Below are 20,547 nucleotides of genomic sequence, written 5' to 3'. Positions count from 1 at the left end.
ACGGAGAGAAATCGCGACGATTGGCCGCGTGGTTCGGTCAGGAGAGAATGAACGCACTTCATTGGCCGATCCAGTGGCGCGAAGGTAGTCGATTATCACGGTGGCGATGTTGTTTGAATTGGGAACGTAATTGCCTGAATCTCTGTAATATCGAGATTCCGATTGCACAGATTTACTTTGTTTTTGCCGATTTTACGCATTAGTCGTAAGCAGGTTCAAGTTATTTATTCAAAAGTCGGATCAGTCGCGCACGATGAAAACTTAAATAGTAACCCCGGCGTTGAATATAATTAAGATAGAGATGACTGCTGTGGGAATCAATGGATTCGGAAGAATTGGACGTATGTGTTTGAGGGCCTGTCTCGAAAAGAATTTACAAGTGAGATCGTAGATCGCGAAAAGATGTGAATATAGAAAAAATAAAAGTATCTTTTGTTTCATGCATCTTCAGGTGAGCCACATCAACGATCCTTACATTGCAGCAGATTACATGGTGTATTTGTTCAAGTACGACTCTACCCACGGATCACTGCCGGATAAAATTTTTTGCGAAGATAACTCCCTGGTGATAAGAGGTAGGTGAAAAATGCACTTGTCTTGTAAGTATAGAAGTGAAACTCAACCACTGATTAATTCTCGTACCTTAATCGTAATCGAGAGAGGAAAATATCCACCTCGCAAGAAAAGGACCCCGCTAAAATTGGCTGGGACGAAGTGGGGGTGAAATACGTGATAGAAGCTACCGGCGTCTTCACCACTCTCGAAAAAGCAAGCGTGAGTCGAACTTGACAATTAGTAACAACGTAAATATCAAAACGTGGATTTGTCAATTGGTTTCGAATGAAATCAGCGGCACGTGGACGGGGGTGCAAAACGGGTCGTGATCACCGCGCCATCTGTCGACGCTCCGATGCACGTCTACGGCGTGAATCACCGCTGTTACGACCCCACAGTCGGAAATGTCGTTTCCACAGCGTCCTGTACTACCAACTGCGTGGCGCCAATCGTCAAAGTTATGAATGACAATTTTGAAATAATCGAAGCCATGATTACGAGCATTCACGCAGTGACGGCTTCCCAGAAAACTTTAGATGGTCCTACTGGAAAGGTGAAATTTAATCAGTAATTATTTAATAAAAATTTTGTTTCTCATTTATCGCGATAGAACATTATCCCGAACAGTTGATTTACTAAGAAATAATTATGCACCTTCCGCCTCCGGTTGTATTCTACATCTAAATATATTGTCAGTCTGCTCAGTTATAGAATGAATTAACGTTTTTTTAGGAATGTGTTTCACCTGAGTATCGCGTAATAAGATGACAGTAATGCTCGGATTAAGAGTACTGTAAATTAGGCATGTCACCCAGCGAGATGGAGGCGACTAATTTTCTATTTACCTTGCTACTTAGGTGACTGATAAATACTTGTTCAACACGTGAAGAACCCCAGTTTCTCTGATTTTCTTTTCCTGATATGATACGTGCTCAAAGAATTTCTCATTCACTATATTGGTCTCATATATCAATGACAGGAGTATTGCTAGATCATAACATTCATTTCTGGTGAATAATCTCAGGTGTTGCCTAGTTTTCTCAATGTTATGCAAGAGATATGTTATATTACAACTATCATTACTACTCGGATGTGTAACTTTTAGTGGGTACATAAATTAGACGTGTCAGTCGCGGTTTTGGACATGGGAATTCAAATGGTGGAATTTTTAATTGCCTTGATAAAAATTTGTTAAGCTTTGGAGAGACGGCCGGGGGTGTTGTCAGAACATCATCCCGACGTCTACCGGTGCTGCGAAGTCCTTGGCCAAGGTCATTCCGGAACTTAAGGACAAAATATCCGCAATCGCTTTCCGCGTACCTGTGCCTAATGTTTCCGTATGTGACATCACTTTTCGGTAAGAACTCCACGGATTCAATAACCTCTTAATTGTTCCTACTGGAAGTTTATCATATCAAGTTTTTATTGCATGAAAAAAAATCTGGCTTTTAACGCTCGGATAAAAATTACATTGCGTTGTGAACATATACTTATAATTATATTTCGTTTGTCAAAATCACTTTCATCGATTTATGCCTATTCTCACAAGTTTTCTGTTCTCCGCAAATTTCAAGAGTTTCGAAACCGACGACTTACGACGAGGTCAAAAGAGCTATGAAGCACGCGGCTGAAGGTGAATTCAAGGGTATAATGGCGTACACCGAGGACGATTGCGTCTCTTCAGACTTCAATCATACGACGTACTCGTGTACGTTCGATGCCAAGGCGGGTATCCCGCAAACGAGTACCTTCATAAAGGTGGTCGCATGGTAATTCATTCTTACATACAGCAGAAGCTCTGCTCCGTTTTACAGGACGTCAACAAATTATTTATCTTTAATTTTTATAATTCAAGGTACGACAACGAATACGGTTATGCCCATCGTGTCGTCGATATGATTGCTTTCATGCAGGATACCGACCAGGGATAACGGTGCTATAATGATGTCGAGAAGACGTGCGATTTTTTAATATTTATACCCCATAATATGCAATCCAATGTATGCCATATTAGTTGTGTAACATTATTGTTTCTTTCATCAAATTTTCGTTCGTATTTTCATTATTGCAAAAATAATAAACTCGACACGTGAAAAAAGCACGTAACCAAATAATTCATGCGGTTACAGTTTTCAGAAATGCTATACATATTTGGAGTTCCTTATACACTTCGATCGTAACTCATCGCATGGTTCTGCTGAAATTTCGAACAAACTCTACGTCTCCAATGCGAAATGGGAAAATCATCGTCGTTCCGGCTGGTGTAACAATTTGAAATCCTGGAAGTCACATTAAACTTCCGTGAAATCAGATTAAGTCACCACTGGAGCCAGCTGATATACCCCTAATACCACGGGATACCTATACCTGTATCTATAATGGATTGCACAATTCGCATCAGAGTTGCGATTCGTTGCCGCACAATTTTTGGTCTTCCACTCTTTATGAATGGATACGATATGCAACGGTACAATAGATAATGCAATCGAGGTTGTTGCCAACTGTTGTTGGACGCTTTTGTATTTTTGAAATCTATAAAAAAGAAATGTAACCGCCAAGGTCGTAGATTCGGTGTAATCCGGAGGCTCCCCGACTCGCCGTTCAGCAGGGTGCGCGTGCTCCGAGTCGCGCAGGACACGTCGATAGACCGCGGGTACCACGTGACACGCCCGAGATCTCCCACCACGTAGAGAATCCCACCCAGCTACCACGACTGCCACGACGTTTATAATACCCGATCGGTGCCCTTCAAACGACACTGGCCCTGTGGTAGCTGCTGTGAGTGGATCTGTCTGTTACGTAAGTTGAGAACACACGACGAGTTTCGTTAGGGATAGCATCCCGCCCTATTTCCGTCATTTTCCTCTACTACAGAATACCAGATCTTGACTATTCTGCGCGTATATTGTATCGGTAACGGTTGACTCCGTAACCCACGTAGTCGCCGGGAGACATTTTTGTAATCGCCGGTCACGTAATCGTTGCATTCTACATCCTACTGACTTTTCCCACTCAATTGCTCTATATTCTAACGGCGATTGAAATCGAATACATCGGTCTCCGTGAACACTTTATCATGTGATGCATATCTCATTTGCCAACAATATATTGTATTCGTTTTTGTAAGACAACCGCATTTACTTTGTTAACGCCATTTTGAACAATATATATATATATATATATATACATTTCGAATTTCTTACGTTCGTCGTGTGTACGGACAACTCAATTAGATCTTTGGTAAGATAGGTACACCAATGCAATGTATGTATTTGGTCGTGTTGGTTCCAGTAAGTCGTCCGTTTCAATGTATTCGTATGACTGGCGATCTGAGGGTCTCAGCTAACGTCTTGGTGTAACGACTCGAGCCGGTTGAATGAAAATATGTTATTTCTAACTTGTTTCGTAAATACGATGCAACATAAGCTCGTGAAAACGAAGCTGTAAACTTTGCTAAACGTCAATGTCACTACAAACACGCCGACCTACTGATAATTTGTGCTGGAAATCAGATTTGCCCTTGACGTGACCTCTAACTGATGGACCTATAATGAAGGCTATCTGATATTTGCTGAACGGTTATTGAGTATCTGTCAGCTTCACCTGGAAAACTAGCGAATTTTTTTCATTTTTGAAAATAATCTAACACTCAATCACAAAGATATAATCAATGTAAAAAAAATTATTCATTGGAATGTGAATTCATACAACTTTGATAAACCAGGAACAATCCTATCATCTTATGCCAGCAGTCGATATTGAGGAGTTTTATTACAATCTTTGGATGCAACGATCGATACAAGAACAAGAATATTTATTTAACTAATCTGACAAAATATTTACCTCAATTAAACCTTTTCCTGAATAGTTCATGTCTTTTATCACTTGTACGCAAATTTATTGAAATCAGGATTTATTAAAGCAGAATCCAAGTAATTTACTCAACGCATGGGTAGTACACCTTATACACATGGAGCTAGGCATAGTTGAAATTTGATTATTTTAAGTTTTTGGGAACCCTGGGTGATGAAGAGTATAAATATTATTCCTATCAACTATTATTATAATATATACTATTACATCATATTTTGACAGGGTTAAATTTTTGAAAATCTGTTATCATGATATTGGTTCACATCACTAATAATTATTCATTAATTTACAGCTAATAACACAAAAGCATAAACATGAGCAAAATTGGAATTAACGGATTTGGCCGTATTGGCCGTCTGGTCCTGAGGGCATCCCTTGAGAACGGAGCTGAGGTCAGTACACGGCATCATTTAAGAACCCAATATCCTCTATTTGTGACTGTTTGAGAATTTCTCCTATCATCGATTTCTTCCTTAGGTTGTTGCTGTCAATGACCCCTTCATTGGACTAGATTACATGGTCTACATGTTCAAGTATGATTCTACTCACGGTAAATTCAAAGGAGAAGTCAAGGCTGAAGATGGTTTCCTTGTTGTAAACGGAAAGAAAATCTCAGTCTTCAGCGAGCGCGACCCCAAAGCTATCCCATGGGGTAAGGCTGGCGCAGAATATGTTGTTGAGTCGACTGGTGTCTTTACCACCATTGAGAAAGCTTCCGTGAGTAAAATGGCTAACCCAATGTAGCAATCAAATTATTTCCCAGGAATAGAAATTTTTACCGATTGTAACATCATCGAAGATACGCTTATTTACTTGTGTGTTTAGGCTCACTTGGAAGGAGGGGCCAAGAAGGTCATTATCTCCGCCCCATCTGCCGATGCACCCATGTTCGTCGTTGGTGTCAATTTGGATGCTTATGACCCAAGCTTCAAAATTGTATCAAACGCTTCATGCACTACAAACTGTCTGGCTCCTTTGGCCAAGGTCGTTCATGACAATTTCGAAATCGTTGAAGGTTTGATGACTACCGTTCACGCAACCACTGCCACTCAGAAGACTGTTGACGGACCCTCTGGCAAGGTTCGTTTACTTGACATTCAGTTATAAATTAATAATTTATCATCTAAATGCTGGTTTCACTTTTTCAGGATTACCTATTCTATAAAACCTTGGTGTTTTCATGTTCGACATATTTTCCTTGTATCTGATAGCAATATATTTGCTGGCAAAATTTCTATTGGGAATCCATTAACTGCTATTCTTTTATAGCTGTGGCGTGATGGACGTGGTGCTGCACAAAACATCATCCCTGCTTCCACTGGTGCCGCTAAAGCTGTCGGCAAAGTCATTCCTGCATTGAACGGCAAACTCACTGGTATGGCGTTCCGTGTACCTGTTGCCAACGTATCCGTTGTAGACTTGACTGTACGTCTTGCCAAGCCTGCTCCCTATGACGCTATCAAGGCTAAGGTCAAGGAGGCTGCTGCAGAGGGTGGACCTCTGTACGGAATCCTTGGTTACACCGAAGACGATGTTGTATCATCTGACTTCATCGGCGACAACCGTTCAAGCATCTTTGATGCTAAGGCTGGAATTCCCTTGAACGATCAGTTCGTTAAACTCATTTCCTGGTATGACAACGAGTATGGATATTCAAGCCGTGTCATCGACCTCATTAAGTTCATGCAGTCCAAAGATTAAAAATCTTAATATTTAATTGCTTTTAACCAGTAACTTTTGTCTTCTCAATGTACTCCGCAGTTCGTCGTATAATTTATATTTATAATCAGAAACACCATTACAGTTAGTGAATTTGTAACACTGTCAAATGATGATAGTGGAAAAGCATTTCGTCGTAACAAGTCTTATATGGTATCTGATTTTGTTGTAAACGATGATATCCTACTGTTACAACTGCAGTCGTACATGGTGTACATCTTACTGGTTTTACGTGGGCATGTCAACAAGTTCAGTAACAATCAAGTTCCATGCTTTTCATTTTAGATCTAGTAATCATTAAAAATAGTTGTAATAAAATCGATATTACACTCAATGTTGTTACAGTATCAAAAAAATGTAAAGTATTCGATTCAAAGTACTGCAGTAGTGAATAATTTGACAAAATTTGATTACGATCTAAGTATCACTCTTATAATTATAATTGATAGCCTTATGTTATTTTTCATTTAAGAACCAAAAATGAATAAAAATATGAAACTAGAAACCTAATGTTTTTTTTTCTATATTGATACCTTAATATCATATCTGAAACAAAATTTCAAGTTTACAGGAATAGGAAATGATATTGGTCACGGAGCAGAGTCGTGACATTCTGGGAATAGTTTTTATATTCTTTACACACTGTGTTTAATTTATACAATTACAAAAATGCATTTTCATGGCTAGTATCGACAAATATATCGGTTACTGTTTCTTGATATACGTCATATGCTATTGAACTTTTTTTTCTAATTTACACGAGACCATTGCTTTCGTATCTGTAACAAGGTAAGGAACCAGTAATTTAGCCGCCAATTAAAACAATGTCAATAAAAGATCACTCTATGGCACGAACTCTTATTCAATAACGATAATTCTTTGATGCCGTTGTTGAAGAATTTTATGATACATAATGGAACAAGTCAACTTACTGACACTTGTAAATCAGATGCTCCTTTTATATCGTTGCATATAAAAACCTAATGAAACACAATTTAGTCTCTCCGGTTTTCTCGGTTACAACTCTAATTTTGAAACTTCAGGTACCATTGTCAATTACTGTTAGGCGCTATAAACTATGATTTCACGAAGTCGAACTCGAAATTTAAATATGCTGGTCAAAAATGTGATCTTGAATGACTGTTTTAGCTGTGAAATATCGAAGATGTGGCTGCAATTAAACGAGCCTAATTTCTTCCTCAAAACTATACATAAAACACGAAGTATATCAATATGTACAATTTGATAAAATAAGATTGATCTTATGTGGTATGACTCTCAAGCATAACTTTAAACTAGCAGGATATTATTAACATAATACAGCAATAAGAAATAGAATAGAGCATACTAAACTACATATGTCGTTTGGTTTGATTTTTAGACACCCTTTCTTTAAATATTAGAGTTCCATAATTTTACACAGTCGATCATTATGATGCACGAATAAAGCGTCATCGTCAGTATTTTGCAACCTAAATTAATTATTACAAATAAATTTCACATTTTTGTTCACGACTTTGATACATGATTAAATAATAACAGTTTTCTTTCATAATAAATCACATAGTTTTATCATGACTTGACATACCAGATAATAAATTCAGCATAAATACAGTAATATCATGGCTATATTCACATCTTTTCCAATAAACAACAATAATCGTTTCACTGGGTGACTGATGTTCAAGATGACTAAACAATAATCCCTTCAATATTTGGTAAAATACAATTATTTCTTCATAAATAAAGTAACAAAATAGAAATGATCATGAACTGTGTGGCGTGATACACTAAATACAGGCAGGATAGAAATAAAAATAAATCGCAACAGTAGGAGATAATGATGATTGGCTAGAATAATCAATGAATAAGAACACCTAAGGACAGAACGATGAAAAGATCAGGTCTGTAACAGCTTTGCACGTAAATTAATTTTTTCTTGAAGAACAGCAGCTAATTCAACTGTCAACTCTTCGCATACTAGTTTCAATTCTGCATTCTTTTCCCGTAACTCTTGCAGCGTTAACCTTGTTTCTTCGCTCCCTTCTTCCCTTGTTCCATCATCTTCAACACCTTCTCGCTCTACGACAATTGACGCATTGCTAACGGACTATATATTATGTAAAGATCTCAGAAATAGAATAAATCATGCCACAAGTAATCGTTTTATCACTGGAGACTCAACCAACCAGTGAGAATCGATACTGAAAATTATTCGATCTACTCAAAATTATATGATGCTTACATCACTAAGTCAACTTAGATTTGTGCATCTACTCCATTTGTATATTTGTTCTCAATAAATGTTTCTACAAATATGGCATAATACAGTTGAAATATTGAATTAAATGTTCTTACTTGGACTTGGCTTTCGATATATTTGAAACGCTCCACATATTCCAGTAAATTGTTGTGTCTGAGAATTGTCCTTGTTGTGACTACTTTCACTCCTTGATGAAAAATGGGAGAAGTCAGCAACAAAGCCTTTCTTTTGACTGTCAGTTTTCTGGTTCTCAACTTCACTTTTTTGCCCCACTAGTTTTTTCGGTGAAGTCTATTTATAATAATTTGGATTAGAATTCAATAACGTTGTCAAATTCAAGTAAATATGAATAAAATATTTAGTCTGAAGTCTTACAATTCCAGGTGATACTCTTGGCGGTACAAGTGGTGGTGCTCCCAAAAAATTCTGTCCGTTTTTTCCTAAAACAATTCCAAACCACAAGGTGAGTCAGTTGGAAGGATGGATTCATCAAGTACTATTATTTATATACAGCAATGCAGTGCTTTCAAGTGATAAACGAATATGTAAATAGAATAAAAATACTCCCAAGACTGTGACACGCACTGAAATAATGTATGCATGTTATTATTAGACTACCACAGATTTTATGTATTCAATATCACTTTTATGTGTACGGATATCAGTAAACAATATGCCCTGTCAAACAATACGCCGTGGCCTTATTACGTCACATGAACGAGGTGATAATCACAATTAGCTCATTTTACAACGGCTATTTCTGTCCGTACGTACTTGCGTATCCACTTGATCTCGAAAAATTTCTCAGAAAACATTTTCTAATAAATTTATGCAGGAATTCTGATATTCTTGAACTGTAAATGCATATACCACAAATAGCAAGGTTACATAGGTAAATGCTCTCTAGTACAGAAAAAATGAGTCACGACAAACAATATTTCGCTCAACTTGTGTAACAATGCCCCCTACTTATCTTGGTTTGAACTAGCTGTACTTATTTTAAACGTAAACCTTAGGGAAAAATAGTTATAAAACTCTGGATCAGAGTCAAAATAATTTACATACCTAATTTGTTGAGATCAAGGCTAGAACTTCTAGCATGTGTTCTATATGGTCTGGGCGGAGGTGGAGGAGGTGGTTCTTTTTTAGGAGTGCTTATGATGGTTTCTTCAGGAGCTGAAATAGGTTTCTTAGCTTGAGGCCTTTGCACAAGCGTAATGGATGAGGCTTGGTTTTCGTCATCACCTAGCGTGCTTCCATTGCTATTATTGCTCCCTCCGCTAGATGCGAGAATAGAAGCTTCGGGTGTAAGTCGTAAAGGAACAGGGTGTAAAATTTTAGGATCTCTTTCGACTGCGGCCTTTTGAAAATCAAAATTAACCAACTTTGGGCCTGGACTAGCAAGGGACCCACTGGTCCCAGTGGGAGAGTCGACAAATTTCGTCCACGCTTTGCTTTTTTCTTTTGTATTATTTGGTGGACTGGGATGAGGTGGTTTTGGAACAGCTGATACTGGAACCGGAGCTGTAACTTGAACTGGAAGTGGAAGTGGAGCAGGAACTGGGGCTGGATCTGGAGCTGAAGCTGGCATGGGAGGTGCAAGTGTAGGAGGTAACACGTCTGGTAAAGGAACATGATGTCTTCGTAAAACGACCAGATGCATAGCCGCATAAAATTCTTGGAGACTCAAAGCTCCATCTCTAGTGACGTCAGCTAGTTGCCAAATGCGTCTCAACTCGGCTACTGGCAATTTTGATTTCTCAAAAAAAGTACGAGCTACAGATCCGGCTACTAAGCCCTCAGGGTCTGGCTGCAGTTGGGCAAATTGTGCACTGTAGTATTCTCGCTGCTCCTTATTAATGACCCAAACTCTTTTAGGGGGAAAACTCGATCCTTCGCCATCGCCATCTCCATCGTCACTACTGTGTCGTTCGGAACTTTCTTCTTCAGTCCCGAGGAGCTGTCTTTGTTCTTCTGAAACAAGGAGGCCTTGCCATCCGCTTCCAGTGGAATCGAGTATAGTTTCACCTCCCATAGCTAATTCACCACGCTCTTGGATCACGCTATTCGTTGGGGTGGGTGAATCCGTACTGTACCCCTTTTCCCTCGGAGACTCAACCTCGCTCTCACTTTCACTAGTACTAGAAAGTACATCTTCATTTTTTCCAGCAGCTAATACAGCTCCGTAGGGCCAGTAGAATGAAGGTAGGTCTAATTTTAAAGAACTTGATAGCAAGTCAGGTGTGATTTCCAGTCCATGTTGATAGGCTGCTATCAATTTTAGAATCGAATAAAATTGCTTTCTATTTACATGACTGCTACCTTTTGTTGTTCCACATATTTCCATCACCTATCATCAATGGAATTAATTTTACAAATAAGAATCATCAGTACATATATAATATTTCGGTCAATCATTAAATCTATGTATGCTGAAGAGCATTCCTAAATATTTATTTTCTAATCTAATGCTAAAACAACTTTGTGTTTGAAAATTATATTTCGGATATTTCAAAACTCAATTATGTGAACAGTATTTGGCAATTCCAAACATTCTAGCACAGTGTCACAATTCCTAGTAAAGTTTTTCAGATGAGTGACAGAAATAAATTTATATGCAACAGTTCTTAAAATAAATTCAGACTATAGCGAATGCGATTACCCCTACGAAAGTAGCACAGAATTGAAGTATAAAGTTTAATCAGAAACATTGCGAGATCAACTGTGTGATCCGTTTTGTTGAATTACATGTTAAACAGCAGTGAAAGGTACACGCCCCCTTGGATGATATGTGATTGCATATAAATACTTGCTCCGATTGAGCTGGGAAAGAATTAAAAAAGAAACATCCTAATCACGATTCATTGAGTGGAATAACATTAGTTCGAATTATTGAGAATTGATAGTGGTACACAGTAATGGTTTAGAACTGGGAACGTGATGTTTAAATGGTATGCTAAATTTTATACCTTTTTGGCAATTCGGCGCGGTATGCGAACGGTGCGTACAAGTTGACTGACTTTGGCGATTGGGACCTCATCAATGTCAGGGTCTTTGCGAAAACAGTTGAAAGTCTCTCCGTAAAGATCGTGTTCCTCTTCGGTCAGCTGTGGATCCTCCATCTTGTCAAATTAACGTTAGTTTAGTTATTCGCGGAATATTGTACCACCTAAACATGATACGGTTAAAGTGACATTATTCTAATACGGTATATCCAAGCAAGATAAATGACACTGGTCATTCATTTTACGATTTACTAGCTACACCCCACGTAAACGGGCATACAGGCACATTCGCCATATTCGTCGGTTTGACGTACGCTCAAACATTGACTAACTTGATCAAGGATTGTCCGTCTTTGTTGAATTCGCGCACGCGTAAATTTTTCCTGAGTTTCTTCTTTACCGGCACTACAATACCAATAATGACGTCATCTCAATTTTTTACTCAAGCTGAACGATAGTGCTGTTCTTCAATGAATGTTTGACGTGTAGTACCTTTCATTGAAGATTGAAGAGCATAGTTATCGACTGTTAGATAAACAAAGGAATCATCTCGATTCCTATTCCTGTTATTATCTTGTCCTATGAATACGCTACTGTCTCATTTGCAATTATACGTAACTACTGCGATGGTAGCGCCTGTGCGTATGAAGTTGTCTTTTTCATTTCTCTTCATCGAAATACAAAAAGCAGTTGATCTTCTACGATCACAGATCATGCAAACTGCACCATCGAATAACGTCGAATATCGAATTCATGGGTTGATTTAGCGCGCGTGTCAAACGAGGAGATAAAACCGATTCATAAGAAGAAAACGTAGCTTGTAAGGATGACCCAGTTGGGCTAAAATTGTTTGCCTGCTGCCTATCAGTTAGAGACACGCCTCGGAAGGATGGGAGTTTTACAGGTCTACTACGGCAGTAATGATCCGTGAAATTGACGTTTGCTAGCAGAATTCTCTGTGTATACTTCAGCGAATTACGTGGTTTGCGCAACAGTTATTCAATAATAAATTTCTGCACACTTGCTAGAAATATCTTGAATACTTTCCGATTGCGGATAAGTGTTAACAATGTAATATCAAAGTGTTGATGTGGTTATACGTAGACAGTGACGGGCAGTGCAGTCTCACTTTGTACATACGTTCAACTGACAGGCATGATTTTGACCCCTATTAGAATTCATTGCCAATTAGCTGTGATCGTGGTTAATGACTCACTAGAGTCGCATATAAGTGGATGACTACTCTTTATCCACCCGTTCGTTCGTGTGTACTTAAATCTTGTTTATTAAAAATAGGTTATGTATCCGCGAAAGGAAAAAAAGACAATGCTCATCGAACCGGATGCAAGAAAATGTCATCAAGCGTCACTCTCGCTTCCTGTTGAGATACCTTCGTGGGTGGTGTTGCTTTCGGTATACGGTGAAGGCTTACTCACGGATAGGCGGTTGTAAGCGGGCAAAAATGCAAAATCCGCAATCAATTCTACGGTGATTTACGTGCCAGTGCCCTGGGCCGTCTGGGAATCGAATGGAACTTCTGGAGCCGTGGATATCGCTACGTCCATAACCTAAACGTGTATAATATTTTTTGTCGAAAATGAAATCTGGACGCTTGAACGAGCACAGAGGGTCCATCCTTCTCTCGAAGGAAGAAAACCAGGAAGTCTTCAAGCTTATTGGGAACCGATGTCAGGTGTGAACTTGTCAAATTTGTCATCACTACCTTTGTCAATATCCTTTCATTGCTAACTGATACTGACCTATATTTAAAGCTACAGGCAATCGTTGTCTACCTACGTGTTTAGAACCAAAGATTGCCTAATTTAGAAGTTCCTGTCTAATACGTGAAAGTTTTTCAAAACACTATTACTTATTGAATATACTGTATTCTCTGATCTATGACAACATTCTATGTTGTATGATTATTCGCAGACTCCACCTTGTTGACATTACAAATTTATTATTTTTGAAGCAGTAAATGGTCCATATAGAATTTAGATGTAAACTAACATCTGTTAGTTAGACTTTCGATTTTATGTTTTAGTTATTCTAAATTTCAGTTGCCATTTATTGGATTGTCATTATAATTACCGTATATGTTGGGTATATTTAAAATGCTTGAAGTCATATAATCAATGGATGATCATTATTTTACACATAATCTGTGATTTTGCAAGAAGTTCTGTCTGCTTATCACAATATTTCGAGCATATACTGCTATGACAGGAATGTTATCAATTTCTGGCTTAAGATTATAAAGCATTATCATATTTCATTTGATAACAGAGTATTTTGTAACATTTTTCATATAACACACTTATTTCAACATATAGGCCATTGGGAACCTTCATAAGTTTTTTTCATATTTAAGCGATATACTATACAATTAGATCATAATTATAACATAATTGTAAATTCCATATCTTCACATTTCACATCAGCGGTCAGTGATTGCATCTAATTTTAGTCGAGACGAGGCAAGCACGCTTTTAATTGTTTGAAACAAATGGTTAATATTTCTATTCAAACTAATATTTGGTCGTGTTGTTTTGCTTATGACTCATTTGTCGTATTTTTGTCACAACATGTGAGACAATTGTGTAGCTAACGGTATGTTTTGCTATTTCAGTGCCTTGCAGCTGGTGTGATACAACTATACGTAACTGAGTCTCCATCACATAGGGATTGGATAAAAAGAGATACTGGTGTAATAACACTCATTAAAGATAATCCAAGACGCAGTTACTTTTTTAGGCTGTATTGTCTGCGAAGAAACGCAATGCTGTGGGAACATGAAGTCTATAATTCAATGGATTACAAAGCTCCCATGTCCCATTTTCACACATTCGAGGGCGAAGATTCTATGACTGCTTTTAATTTTGCCAGCGAAACAGATGCAATCATATTGAGGTATTAATCGCTTTTTCTCTAAAACCGCAATAAGAAGTCAAGATTATGGCACAACATGTTTTGCTATGAAGTAACATACAGTCTAATTTTATATATGTTACAATCGTTCATTATTGTCGATGGTTTCATAATAATTTCCTTTCCTTACATCAAAGGTCGATAATTCTCGAAAAGCTTAATGCTAAGAGGCAAAGAAGACAAGAAAGAAAGTCACGAATTAATGCCGATTCTCATCATTCGCTAACGTTGCCAAAAAAGAGCCACAGCAATACTTCAGCTGTAGGTTTCAGCACTGGAAGTTCAACAGACATATCAAATGGCTCTTCATCATCCACTACTGTCAATAGAAGCGTGTCCAGTAGTTCGATGTACAAAGCTAAGAACCATAAACAGGACAAGGATCCAAAGAGAAGATTGACAAAGGCGGACATAGGTTCCCCCTCAAACTTTCGGTATGATTTTAATTTATTGAGAGTATTGCGCTTTCAACCATGACACTATAAAGAAATTTGCGTAATACAAATTTTCTCTCAAGAAATATATTAATTGTGTAATATTACCTGTTACAGACATGTGGCACACATGGGTTGGAATGTGAACAGTAAAGGTTTAGAATTGGAATCCGTAGATCCGCAATTAAAGCAGTTTTTCGACACAGCAGGTGTTTCGGATGATCAGCTGAGAGATCGAAAGACGCGAGAGTTCATCTATGACTTCATCGAATGCCATGGGGGCATAAATGCTGTTAAAGCAGCTATAATACCACCTTCGAGTATACAAGGCAATCAACCACCACCGCCGCCAGCACCGACAGGATTAGGACCTCCACCTCCAGTTCCGGCTCGAACTGTTCCAGTTAGTCCCGGACCTCCAATAAGTAGTGTGCGTTGCCATAATGTTAGGAAAAACTATACTAATATCCGAGTTATCTTTTAAGTACATCAGTCATGCTTTAATTTATTATGATCATTTCAGAATCAGCCACGTAGTGCTCCGCCTTTGCCACCTTCAAGAACTGCTGCACCACCTCCACCACCTAATGCCCCTCCTGCTCATCGGCCTTTGCCGGCTCGCCCTGTTGCATCTTCTGTGACATCACCACCATGTCCTCCACCACCACCTCCTCCTCCAATGTCCACAAACATACCTCCTCCTCCTGCACCTCCGATACCGCAATTAACAGAGATGGATAATGAGACAATAAACAGTAATGCCACTAATAACAATGGTGGATTACCTGATACCAGAAATGCTTTGCTCGATGCAATCAGAAGTGGTACAACGCTCAAGGTACGATAACCGTTTCAAATTTGTTTTTTTAAATTTGATGATATACGTTATGTGATCAATTTTTATTTCGTAAATCCGAAAATATTTAATGTACATAAGATGTATCTGAGCAAACTTTTGATTTATTTATAATTTTCATTAATTTTCAGCATAGCTGCAATTGGGATAATCCGTGTTTAAATGAATTCAATTTCGAAATTTCATTTAAAATGTTTTCATATCCATATACTTTCGTAACTCGATTTACTTTTATATTGCAGAAGGTGGACAAAGTTGAGCCTAAGCCAAATTTGGCTGACGATACTAGAGGTAATCTGTTGAGTCAGATACGCCAGGGAGTCGAGTTGAAGTCGGTTGCAAATCAACCAAAATCTGCCCCGTCTCCAATCATACAGAATAGTTTAGCTGGAGCTTTAACTAGGGCCCTAGCAGAAAGATCGCGTGTAATACACAGTGATAGCGACAGTGACGATTCAACGAGTGAGACCAGTGGTGATGACTGGGACGATTGAATAGTTACTTTTGTCTGCAACACTAAAAAGGTATTTGTAAAGATCGATGATTTAATGTGCAGGTCCTACGAGTACCTGGCTTATTATTTACTAGATGAAAATAAGTTGAAAACAAAAGTTTTTCTTTTTTTTTTTCCCAAGCAATTATACTAGGTAATTGAGAGCAATGTAAGAACTATTTTTTTCTGAAAGGGTGCTGAGTGCTTAAAAATTTAAGTATGTTAGAGAGGTGCTTCCTTTTGATACTGATATTTTTCGTATTGATTACGGTATTTTTAGTATAAAAATGAATTTATTATTGTGTTTCATAAAGTAAACATGTAAGTGAGCCCCTAAGTTTCAGAGATGCTGAAAACGAGATGCGAGTGTTAATGGTCAATTATTTTATTTATATACTTTAATCTGGCATGCAGCACCCTTTTTCAGCTGGAGTATGGTTCAGAAATGGAATAAAGTGAAACTACTGCGCACTAATGGTTTGCAGTCTCATGCATAGAAATTAATTTATTGTATTTTTAAGCTATAATATGACAGGTTCGTTATATTTAAAGTTAACTATTTGAATTGAAATATGAAACGTTGTGCATGCTTAAATACAATTTGAATATTTCCTAAAGTCTGACTATAGTGATAAGATATTCAACATGGCGTGGTGATAAAAACACTTCCTTCCTTGTACTTTCTTTCAACACACGATATATAAAAAAATATTTCTGTTACGCATTAATCGAACAGTTTCTTCTGTTTTGGATATTTACAGAGTCCAATAACTAGACATTTATCAATATTTGCTTTCAATGTTTGAAATGATCAGATAACAGTTTTGAACAAATAATAAGTGGACAGCAGAAATATCAATTTCAAATAAATTTTTTTTATAGTATTGTTTCTCTTGAGAATTCCTTGCTAGATAGATACATGTCCTTATAATACCGTATAGGTAACCCTCTTGAAAATCAGTACGGTTTGACGTACTGTAAATGTATCAATTGTGGTATACCAATATACGGAATCAGAACTGTATGGAATACGATTGGATTTTGTTGTTTACAAATTTCAATACTTACGTGCTTCAATACGGTTTCAGTTAGTACGTTGAGTCATAATTTTTGATACATTCCGTTTCAAATTCAGATAGCAGTTTAAAGGTCCCACGAGGTATTTAGTTTCTGCTAACCACTCATAAATCTAATGATTTAAGCCGTATAGAACCGTGCATGAATATGTACTGAAATTCTTAAGCATCCAAATGCGTTCTTATCCCAAATTTGCTGTGATTCGTTTCTAGTGAAAAAAGAGTGTCCAAGAAATGGAGCACCAAGGAAAAAGGGGTGAAATGTAAATTAGACCAATGAAGAATGCAAAGGATGTGAAACTGGGTCAATCTGAATTCCCTTTACGGTTCCTTGGATATTGGGTACGATTCAATTCCCTTAAGAGTTCCAACGGTATATAACTGTACACATTTGTATTACGGCTATAAGTCATAGGCACGAGTCATAATTTTTTTGCGAAGATCCTGGTTACACACAAGATAAGATATTTTAATAACAATTATGTTATCTTCTTTACTAAACGACGATTGCTTACAAAAATTTTCGTTATAATTTTACAATAATAAGCTATTATTTATGTCTAGCGTTGAAAAAATATCAGTCGATTACTGACAAAATGCTTTTCTAAGAAGTGAAGTCTCCACGTTTCGCCTGATTCCCTCTACCCAAGCATTACTGCCTACACCCTGTGCCAGAGAAGTTTTATTGTCGATTCATAATCTTGGAAATACTGTCAATCGTAGATCTTTTGATGAAAATCATTTAGCCAAATATATTACATCAGCGTCAGAGAATGGAAAGAGTCATTGATGTATTGTATCTGATGTTGCACGATAGTAAATCAAAGTAATATCTGAAAGATCAAAAATGAATTAGACATAATGTATGATACACTTACTAAAAATAAGAAATTTCCGAGCTCGATTATGGTTCTGACAACTATCTTTAACATAGAATACAATACTTGTATTGTAATATACTTGTTAACATTAATGAAACGTAGTTACTAAATTATATAGTTAAAGGCAATGAAAATGAAAACTCATTCCATTAAATAGTTTTACGATTTGTAATCTATATTGGAACTCTTGCACTAGTGAAACATTTAAAATACTTCGGACCTATATAAATATACAAAGAAATAACAAACTGACATTGTTGCATAATATCGTAGAAGTATTAACAGCGTTAGGAAGTCTAGTGTGAAATTCACATAATTTATTTAGTACTGAATTTGAAAATAAAATTTGTATGTTAGGGCAATGACGGTGACTGTGTACAAAGGATGTACAGATCGGATTGGAAATATTTTTGCTACAAATGTGGAAGAATTCAAGTCACAAGACAGAGATCGCACATTTTTTCGAATACGATGTTTACGTTTATTGATTATTGTATTTTTGTTGTCAAACTATTATTGATATCGAGGAAAGAAGAGTAAATGTATATAATTTAAAAAAAATTGACGATAAAAAATAATAATAACAATAATAATAATAGTAATATGAAAATGGAAATGTAAAATGATCCAATAATTTGTTTCGTTTCTATATTGAAAAAAACTGATGCATATTCTGGTGATAATACGGCTTCTATACACCCAACATTATTAATATTATTAATTATTGCATGTTATCCATTTTCAGTTCAATATTTTCATTGAAAATGGATTATACAGCCGTGGACAATTGTTGATATACATTGTCATATTCGTTTACTGTCGCTTTGACGTGCTAAAACGGTTAGTCTTTCTCCATGAGAAGTATATTAAATGCATTTGGAAATTTTCTTCCAATGTGTACAGGCATGAGTGATAAAGTTGCCACTGATTGCGAGTTCCAGATTTTAACACGCACTCCAAGCAGCAATAATTAAACAATGTCTATGAAGTATTGTAATCGGCAGTATATAAACGAAAGTATACATATAGTATGAAGTATGTAATTAATATTGTTATTTGTTATACTATAGCATAATAAAAAATCTTAACGGTTATTAAAAACATAAATTAGTCATATTGTTGTATGCGCACATTCGCATGTACGTACATGTACACCTTCGAAACAAGCCTTATTGGAAACTGTATTTTCGGATGTCGCATTTGTTGACAGTGTATTATTACGGGAAAGATTAAAGGAACCGTCTCGTTTCGGTGAATTACAGTAACTAGTCAAGAATGGAGGGCTGTTATTTGAATTTCGTTCAACCTGCAAGTTGCATTTTTGCGGCACATTCTCCATAGTAAAGGTGAACATAATTTCTTTCATTATGGTATCAGGGATTCAAATGTACTATTTTATTAATTATAAACCAAGCAGTCAATTATATTAATATCCTTCGCGACTGAAGACCGGCATGGGAGATTTTCCAAACAAGTACTTCTAAGTGCCGCCGAGGCAGCAGGAGTAGCGTTTACAATTAGTAGCGAGGGAAAATAGAGAACAGAAGTGCTCGTATCGTCGGCCGATGAGGACTACTCGATGTTCCGAGTTTTGGTTTACTTTGTATAAAGGTATATTTAAATTGATGATTATTGCGTTATCCCGCCTCATGTAGGCTCATTTCGTACGCATTAATCAGTTCGGAATTCAACAAATGACTTGCGATCCCGTCGTCTTCATTGCGCATTTGTTTTGTTAGTGGTCGAAAAGTTGACGTTGCAGTCAGTGCGGGTCCCCGAATCTTTTGACTATGAAAAATACTACGATTAACCGAATGAGAACATTAATTGTAAGCTATTTTGCGTATACGATAAGAAACGCGCTTCATAATATTCCCATTTTTATATTGTTAATTGCATGGAAAACGTAAATTTTACGAGCGTCAATCGAAGCTTCGTCAGCATGCGGGATAAAGTTCCTCCTAATTTACTCGGGACAATGATATATGATACGTGGTAAATGAGAGTTTTAAGAGAATCGAATGGAATCCTTCATACTCGTATATAGCGAAGCCAAACGGACTTGTTGAGTATCAGCTAGCGATGTAAGGTGAGCTCCATGTGTAATTTCTTCCCTCAACGCTCTGCTATGCAATTGAACAATTTAACCCTTTGATCATTTGAGTTATAGTGGTAAGTATTCTGACGGCCGATGTTATATTAAGTTTAAAAAACAAATATATTTACTGAACGTTTCAACGTACTTCAGTGCGTCTTTTTGTTATTTCTGACAGTATGCTAATATGTCTCTTAAATCCAAAGGCAATTATTGCCAAATATTGTACATGATTTTTGTTTTAAGCAAATTGATTGAAAAAAATGGTGAAAATTGGAGGAATAATTCATTTGCGAGAAAACTACGCCTATAAGCATATTTTGGTATATCAATTAAGGAAATCCATTTTCATGGCAGAAATAATGCCTT

General features: G+C 37.1%; 4 protein-coding genes across 7 annotated transcripts; 3 read left to right on the top strand and 1 right to left on the bottom strand.

The window, feature by feature from the left end:
• Window positions 1-254: 254 nt before the first annotated feature.
• LOC124174464 (glyceraldehyde-3-phosphate dehydrogenase-like) lies at window positions 255-2,653 on the top strand. The gene is made up of 7 exons (XM_046553652.1): window positions 255-379; window positions 452-579; window positions 663-774; window positions 851-1,108; window positions 1,752-1,912; window positions 2,130-2,324; window positions 2,411-2,653. Exons 1-7 carry the CDS (start codon window positions 302-304, stop codon window positions 2,484-2,486), a joined length of 1,008 nt encoding a protein of 335 aa, XP_046409608.1. The 5' UTR covers window positions 255-301; the 3' UTR covers window positions 2,487-2,653.
• Window positions 2,654-3,208: 555 nt separating this feature from the next.
• On the top strand, window positions 3,209-6,652 carry LOC124174463 (glyceraldehyde-3-phosphate dehydrogenase 2-like). Its single transcript, XM_046553650.1, has 5 exons — window positions 3,209-3,354; window positions 4,721-4,820; window positions 4,906-5,145; window positions 5,254-5,508; window positions 5,698-6,652. Exons 2-5 carry the CDS (start codon window positions 4,743-4,745, stop codon window positions 6,127-6,129), a joined length of 1,005 nt encoding a protein of 334 aa, XP_046409606.1. The 5' UTR covers window positions 3,209-3,354; window positions 4,721-4,742; the 3' UTR covers window positions 6,130-6,652.
• Window positions 6,653-6,758: 106 nt separating this feature from the next.
• On the bottom strand, window positions 6,759-11,746 carry LOC124174457 (ralBP1-associated Eps domain-containing protein 2). Of its 4 annotated transcripts, XM_046553642.1 has the most exons (6): window positions 11,380-11,745; window positions 9,796-10,760; window positions 9,476-9,690; window positions 8,786-8,850; window positions 8,506-8,701; window positions 6,759-8,229 (listed from the first exon to the last, which is right to left on the bottom strand). In XM_046553642.1, the coding sequence occupies exons 1-6, from the start codon at window positions 11,530-11,532 to the stop codon at window positions 8,048-8,050; spliced, it is 1,776 nt and encodes a 591-aa protein (XP_046409598.1). In that variant the 5' UTR covers window positions 11,533-11,745; the 3' UTR covers window positions 6,759-8,047. The 4 variants fall into 4 exon arrangements, with proteins under 4 accessions (XP_046409598.1, XP_046409597.1, XP_046409600.1 ...); XM_046553641.1 differs by having other exon boundaries at window positions 9,476-10,760; XM_046553644.1 differs by having other exon boundaries at window positions 8,095-8,257; window positions 9,476-10,760; window positions 11,380-11,746.
• Window positions 11,747-12,866: 1,120 nt separating this feature from the next.
• LOC124174458 (neural Wiskott-Aldrich syndrome protein-like) lies at window positions 12,867-19,187 on the top strand. The gene is made up of 6 exons (XM_046553645.1): window positions 12,867-13,108; window positions 14,045-14,325; window positions 14,481-14,777; window positions 14,895-15,207; window positions 15,301-15,615; window positions 15,876-19,187. Exons 1-6 carry the CDS (start codon window positions 13,013-13,015, stop codon window positions 16,125-16,127), a joined length of 1,554 nt encoding a protein of 517 aa, XP_046409601.1. The 5' UTR covers window positions 12,867-13,012; the 3' UTR covers window positions 16,128-19,187.
• Window positions 19,188-20,547: the final 1,360 nt, after the last annotated feature.

The sequence above is a fragment of the Neodiprion fabricii genome, chromosome 1 (assembly GCF_021155785.1).
Source record: "Neodiprion fabricii isolate iyNeoFabr1 chromosome 1, iyNeoFabr1.1, whole genome shotgun sequence".
Taxonomy (NCBI): domain Eukaryota; kingdom Metazoa; phylum Arthropoda; class Insecta; order Hymenoptera; family Diprionidae; genus Neodiprion; species Neodiprion fabricii.
Note: the sequence above shows the minus strand (reverse complement) of the source record. Positions and strands in the feature narration are given on the sequence as shown.

What these genes read in the sequence shown, in the direction of transcription:
- LOC124174464 (XM_046553652.1), top strand. Translation starts at nt 302, where the DNA reads ATGACTGCTGTGGGAATCAATGGATTCGGAAGAATTGGACGTATGTGT. An exon ending in TCCCTGGTGATAAGAGGTAG is followed by an intron (nt 580 to 662) that starts GTGAAAAATGCA and finishes TAATCGAGAGAG; the next exon opens with GAAAATATCCACCTCGCAAG. An exon ending in TTCATAAAGGTGGTCGCATG is followed by an intron (nt 2,325 to 2,410) that starts GTAATTCATTCT and finishes TTATAATTCAAG; the next exon opens with GTACGACAACGAATACGGTT.
- LOC124174463 (XM_046553650.1), top strand. Translation starts at nt 4,743, where the DNA reads ATGAGCAAAATTGGAATTAACGGATTTGGCCGTATTGGCCGTCTGGTC. An exon ending in CCACCATTGAGAAAGCTTCC is followed by an intron (nt 5,146 to 5,253) that starts GTGAGTAAAATG and finishes TTGTGTGTTTAG; the next exon opens with GCTCACTTGGAAGGAGGGGC. An exon ending in TTGACGGACCCTCTGGCAAG is followed by an intron (nt 5,509 to 5,697) that starts GTTCGTTTACTT and finishes ATTCTTTTATAG; the next exon opens with CTGTGGCGTGATGGACGTGG.
- LOC124174457 (XM_046553641.1), bottom strand. Translation starts at nt 11,532, where the DNA reads ATGGAGGATCCACAGCTGACCGAAGAGGAACACGATCTTTACGGAGAG. An exon ending in CAAGAGTATCACCTGGAATT is followed by an intron (nt 8,702 to 8,785) that starts GTAAGACTTCAG and finishes TATTATAAATAG; the next exon opens with ACTTCACCGAAAAAACTAGT. An exon ending in ATATCGAAAGCCAAGTCCAA is followed by an intron (nt 8,230 to 8,505) that starts GTAAGAACATTT and finishes CAATTGTCGTAG; the next exon opens with AGCGAGAAGGTGTTGAAGAT.
- LOC124174458 (XM_046553645.1), top strand. Translation starts at nt 13,013, where the DNA reads ATGAAATCTGGACGCTTGAACGAGCACAGAGGGTCCATCCTTCTCTCG. An exon ending in TTATTGGGAACCGATGTCAG is followed by an intron (nt 13,109 to 14,044) that starts GTGTGAACTTGT and finishes TTGCTATTTCAG; the next exon opens with TGCCTTGCAGCTGGTGTGAT. An exon ending in CCGGACCTCCAATAAGTAGT is followed by an intron (nt 15,208 to 15,300) that starts GTGCGTTGCCAT and finishes TGATCATTTCAG; the next exon opens with AATCAGCCACGTAGTGCTCC.